The sequence below is a fragment of the Arachis ipaensis genome, chromosome B02, assembly GCF_000816755.2.
Source record: "Arachis ipaensis cultivar K30076 chromosome B02, Araip1.1, whole genome shotgun sequence".
Classification (NCBI taxonomy): domain Eukaryota; kingdom Viridiplantae; phylum Streptophyta; class Magnoliopsida; order Fabales; family Fabaceae; genus Arachis; species Arachis ipaensis.
This window is the reverse complement of record NC_029786.2, coordinates 81088773-81094117: the sequence shown is the minus strand read 5'-3', so window position 1 is coordinate 81094117 and position 5345 is coordinate 81088773. Positions and strand designations below refer to the sequence as shown.

At 37.4% G+C, this 5345-nt stretch overlaps 1 protein-coding gene across 2 annotated transcripts; it reads left to right on the top strand.

The window, feature by feature from the left end:
• Positions 754–4324, top strand: LOC107625533 (FT-interacting protein 1). 2 transcript variants are annotated; one of them, XM_016328185.2, is made up of 3 exons: positions 754–954; positions 1330–1402; positions 1556–4324. In XM_016328185.2, exon 3 carries the CDS (start codon positions 1705–1707, stop codon positions 4030–4032), a length of 2328 nt encoding a protein of 775 aa, XP_016183671.1. In that variant the 5' UTR covers positions 754–954; positions 1330–1402; positions 1556–1704; the 3' UTR covers positions 4033–4324. The 2 variants fall into 2 exon arrangements, with proteins under 2 accessions (XP_016183671.1, XP_016183672.1); XM_016328186.2 differs by lacking the exon at positions 754–954 and adding an exon at positions 965–1237.

Sequence of the window (5345 nt, the reverse complement as noted above, 5' to 3'; positions counted from 1 at the left end):
AACTATTATACATATTAATTTATAAGAAAAAGGACAAAAACTAGATTCGTATCTATTGATCTACACTATTAGTCTATTATAATACTTCTTAAATAATTTTGATTTTGTTTTATGGTGAACTATATTATGGACAAATGAACTTAAGTCATTTTTTTATTATATCAAAAAGTTAGATAAAAAATAGTGATTTATTTTTATTTGATTTTAATTTACTCTCTCATTTTTTGCTCATCTTAAATTTTCATCATTTAATTTTAAATACAAATTAATAAATTACTAAATAATACCTAATCTATTTTATATTTCCACAAATAAAATTATGAGATTCATCTTTATGCCATAAAACCCAAAACATTAAACAACAAGGCAACATTAATTATATTGACTTATCTCGTAAAATATTAAAATGTTTATTTATCTTTGTAGATAAAGATATTTGTTAAGCTAAATTTTATTAGAAAAATTTTAACCTTTTTATACATTATACATGTCTTTAAAATTAATTTTTTTATTTTTCAATTAAAATTGTCTATAATAAGAAATAAGATATCTAACAGTAACAAGTCACTTGTTAGCAAAAACGATATAAAAATTTATAATTGGAATAGAATATAATAATTTTGTAATTTATTTACTGTATGTTTAGGATAGGGATCAATGGATCATTGATTCATTGGTAAGACACGAACATGACGTGGCACACGTGTGAGGTGGGAGCGCATCTTGTTCTTTATACGCATCAGAGGTCCAACAAAACGAAAAGAGAGAGAGAGAGAGAGAGAGAGAGAGAAGCTTCAGCGTATATTTGCATTGATTCATCATATCCTTAAGCTAAGGGGAAAAAAAGAAAAAGGAAAAGAAAAAAAAAGGTACAAAAGAAAACATTAAAGCATGGTTACTCGCCGGTTCAGTTCTTCCTTCAATGCCCTCTTAAGTCTTAACTACGTTTCTTTGGTTAGTTCTATTTCTCATTTCAACCATATTATTTACCTTCACAAAATTAACCATTAAAATCCATTACTTTCTTCTCTTCCTCGAAATATCTCAAGTTTTATTGTTATTACTTTTTAAAGTTGTTTCTGAGAGAGAGAGAGAGAGAGAGAGAGAGAGAGAGAGAGAAAAGTGAATTTGAGTTAAAGGGCATGTCTAGGAATGTGGAAAGTTTGAGAATTTGAAGCTTTACTCATTCATCACATGCTACATTCTGTCGGCAACAACCACCCCACCAACATTCTAGGTTTCAGATTGTTTATTTGTGCATGTCGAATCTCATCAATTTGTAATAATAATTCCTATTTATTTTGGTGCTGTGATTTCGCATTCTTTCAGTGTGAACAAATCGGATCTAGGGGTTGAGTTGAAGTAAAAAAGCTCTTTGATTTTGGTCAAGGTCACTTCACTTGTAAGTATCTTTAACTCATAGATTAATCAGAGATCTATGTTCGTGGATTTCAAATGTTGTGTTGTTTGAGTACTTTAATGTTTTCCCCAATATTTAGGTGACTTGTAACGGCTATTTGACTAGTGTGTTTTTGTTTTTGTTCCCTTTTTTCAGGGTGCTGAAGAATTGATACCCGTTGTATTCAGTTTTTTATTCAAAAGTGTGTACTTTAAGATTGGAATATTCAATAGTTGAAATTGTTGTGAAGTGAAGCAGCTTCTGTAATTTGGAGTCGGTGTTTTTTGTTGTTTTGAAGCAAGAAGATGCAGAGGGCACCGCCGGAGGACTTTCTGTTGAAGGAGACAAAGCCCCACCTCGGAGGTGGGAAGGTCTCCGGAGACAAGCTTACCAGCACCTATGATCTTGTTGAGCAAATGCAGTACCTTTATGTGAGGGTTTCAAAGGCGAAAGACTTGCCTGCTAAGGATCTCACTGGCAGTTGTGACCCTTATGTAGAAGTGAGGCTGGGAAATTACAAAGGCACCACCCGGCATTTCGAGAAGAAGACTAATCCTGAATGGAACCAGGTCTTCGCCTTCTCGAAAGACCGGATTCAGGCTTCGACGCTGGAGGTTACTGTCAAGGATAAGGATGTGGTGAAGGATGACTTCATTGGTCGTGTCTGGTTTGACCTCAATGAGATACCCAAGAGGGTTCCTCCAGATAGCCCTCTTGCGCCGCAGTGGTATAGGCTAGAGGACAAAAATGGCAACAAGGCGAAGGGCGAGTTAATGTTGGCTGTTTGGATGGGTACTCAAGCTGATGAAGCATTTCCTGAAGCATGGCATTCGGATGCAGCCACCGTTAGTGGAGCTGATGCTCTTGCAAACATTCGATCGAAAGTGTATCTGTCTCCTAAGCTTTGGTATTTGAGGGTTAATTTGATAGAGGCACAAGACTTGCAGCCGAGCGACAAGGGTAGATACCCTGAAGTTTTTGTGAAGGCAATTCTGGGAAATCAGGCATTGAGGACTAGAATCTCCCAGAGCAGAACTATCAATCCAATGTGGAATGAGGATTTAATGTTTGTGGCCGCGGAACCATTTGAGGAGCCACTGATTTTGAGTGTGGAAGACAGAGTTGCCCCTAACAAAGAGGAAGTATTGGGGAGGTGTATGATTCCGTTACAGATGGTAGACAGGAGATTCGATCACAAACCAGTGAACACTAGGTGGGTTAATCTCGAAAAACATGTTGTAATCATGGAAGGGGACAAGAAGAAGGAAATCAAGTTTGCAAGCAGGCTTCATGTGAGGATCTGCCTAGAAGGTGGTTATCATGTTTTGGATGAATCAACTCACTACAGCAGTGATCTTCGGCCAACAGCAAAACAACTATGGAAATCCAGTATTGGAGTTCTTGAATTGGGGATATTAAATGCTCAGGGTTTGATGCCAATGAAAACGAAAGATGGTAGGGGGACGACGGATTCATATTGTGTAGCAAAATATGGGCAAAAGTGGGTGCGGACGAGGACAATCATTGATAGCTTTGCACCGAGATGGAACGAGCAATATACTTGGGAGGTTTTTGATCCCTGCACTGTCATTACAATTGGTGTCTTTGATAACTGTCACTTGCATGGTGGTGATAAGGGTGGAGGGGCAAGAGATTCAAGGATCGGAAAGGTAAGGATTCGTCTTTCCACCCTTGAGACTGATCGTGTGTATACGCATTCGTATCCTCTTCTAGTTCTTTACCCGAATGGGGTGAAGAAAATGGGTGAAATTCACTTGGCTGTGAGGTTTACTTGTTCCTCTTTGCTTAACATGATGCACATGTATTCACAACCACTGCTTCCTAAGATGCATTACATTCACCCCTTGACTGTCAGCCAGCTCGACAGTTTGAGGCATCAAGCGACTCAGATTGTTTCGATGAGGCTTAGTCGTGCCGAGCCGCCGTTGAGAAAGGAGATAGTGGAATACATGTTGGATGTTGGTTCCCACATGTGGAGTATGAGAAGAAGTAAGGCCAACTTTTTCAGGATCATGGGAGTTTTGAGTGGATTGATTGCTGTGGGAAAATGGTTTGATCAGATTTGCAATTGGAAAAACCCCATCACAACGGTTCTGATACATATCTTGTTTATCATATTGGTTATGTACCCTGAGCTTATCTTACCCACCATATTCCTTTACCTCTTTTTGATCGGAGTTTGGTACTATAGATGGCGGCCGAGGCACCCTCCTCACATGGACACCCGTCTCTCTCACGCAGATTCGGCTCACCCCGACGAACTAGACGAAGAATTCGACACTTTCCCAACCACCAAGCCTTCTGACATTGTGAGGATGCGATATGATCGGCTCAGAAGTATTGCTGGGAGGATACAGACTGTTGTAGGTGACCTAGCGACTCAAGGGGAAAGGCTGCAGTCTTTGCTCAGCTGGAGAGATCCAAGAGCAACCGCCCTTTTCGTGATTTTCTGTCTTGTCGCTGCCATTGTACTGTATGTCACGCCATTCCAAGTTGTTGCCCTCCTGGCTGGAATTTATGTCTTGCGACATCCAAGGTTCCGCCACAAGCTTCCTTCCGTGCCACTCAATTTCTTCAGGAGGCTGCCTGCAAGAACCGACTGCATGCTTTGAGTCGCCCAAACTCTGGAAAACAAATAGATTTTTCCTTAACTTCCATTGTTCAGAACTTGAATTTGGTATCTGGTTTGATTAATGCTTATGTGGCCTTCTTCAGTAGGCAAGAGTAGATTTTTGTGGATTTGGAGCAGTTCATTGTGTCATAGGAATTTTCTGTTTTGAATTTTTGTTGGTTTAATGTGTAATTTTGTAGTAGGCTGTTGTGAGTTGAAATGATTGTGCTGAATCAATATTCCATTTTTATTCAGATGGAGTAATTTTCTTCAATGGAAGTTGAACTTACTCACCTAACTTTTCGTTAACAAGCTATTTTGTTATTGCTAGGGGTGGCAAACGGGGAAGCCCGCCCGTCCCGTCCCGCCCTGCCTAGTGAGGCGGTTTCAAAATCTCAGTCCGCCCCGCTTAACGGCGGGTTGGCGGACTAAGCCCGCCAAACATCTTTTTTTTTTTCTACTTTTAATTGTTAAATAATATATATAAAGGTATAAAAAAAATTTTTCTGTTTTTTATTTTTAATTATTATAATTTCTAAAGGTATAAACAAATTATAATTTTTATATTCACAAACATTAAAGTTTTTGTAATTATAAATATTTAATAAACAAAATTATAAACCAAGTTTTAATCCAAAATATAATTATAAATATTGTTCCCAAAGTAAAATAAACATAATCCAAAACATAATTATAAATATTGTCTCAAACCAAATAAACATAATCCAAAACATTCAATTTTCATCTTCATTCTCTTATAAGTTGGGTTGGGAAAAGTTGGATTTTGGCAAAAAAAATTGTAAAAGTATCCTTTGCCAAAAAAATACTAATCCCAGCGGAGAAGCCCGCCCCGCGCCGCCAAAACCCGCAATTTAAACGGTGCAGGTTATGCGGACTTTTGCTATTTGATGATCCCAATTTTCCAGTCTGACCCGCCTTTTTTGGCGGGTTACGCGGACTGGGCCGACAGATTTAGGGCTGTGCCACCCCTGGTTATTGCTACGCCTTGTTATGCTTCCTTTTTTTTTTATGTTTAAATGGTTGTCCTATTAAATTTTGGTTAATACATTGCATTTTGTTTCTTGGTAATGTTTTGGTAAACGAATGCAAATAAATCGGAAGTGACTTTTGAAAAGTAATTTATTTAATTTTATTTTTTAAAAATAGTTCTTCAAAAATAAGAATGTAAAATAATATAAATATAAGTAATTTTAATAAAATTTACGATTTTCATCAAAATAGCCTGTATTAACATATTAAATACAAATAATTTTAATAATAATAAAATGAAATTGTTTGTATCGTCAATATCGA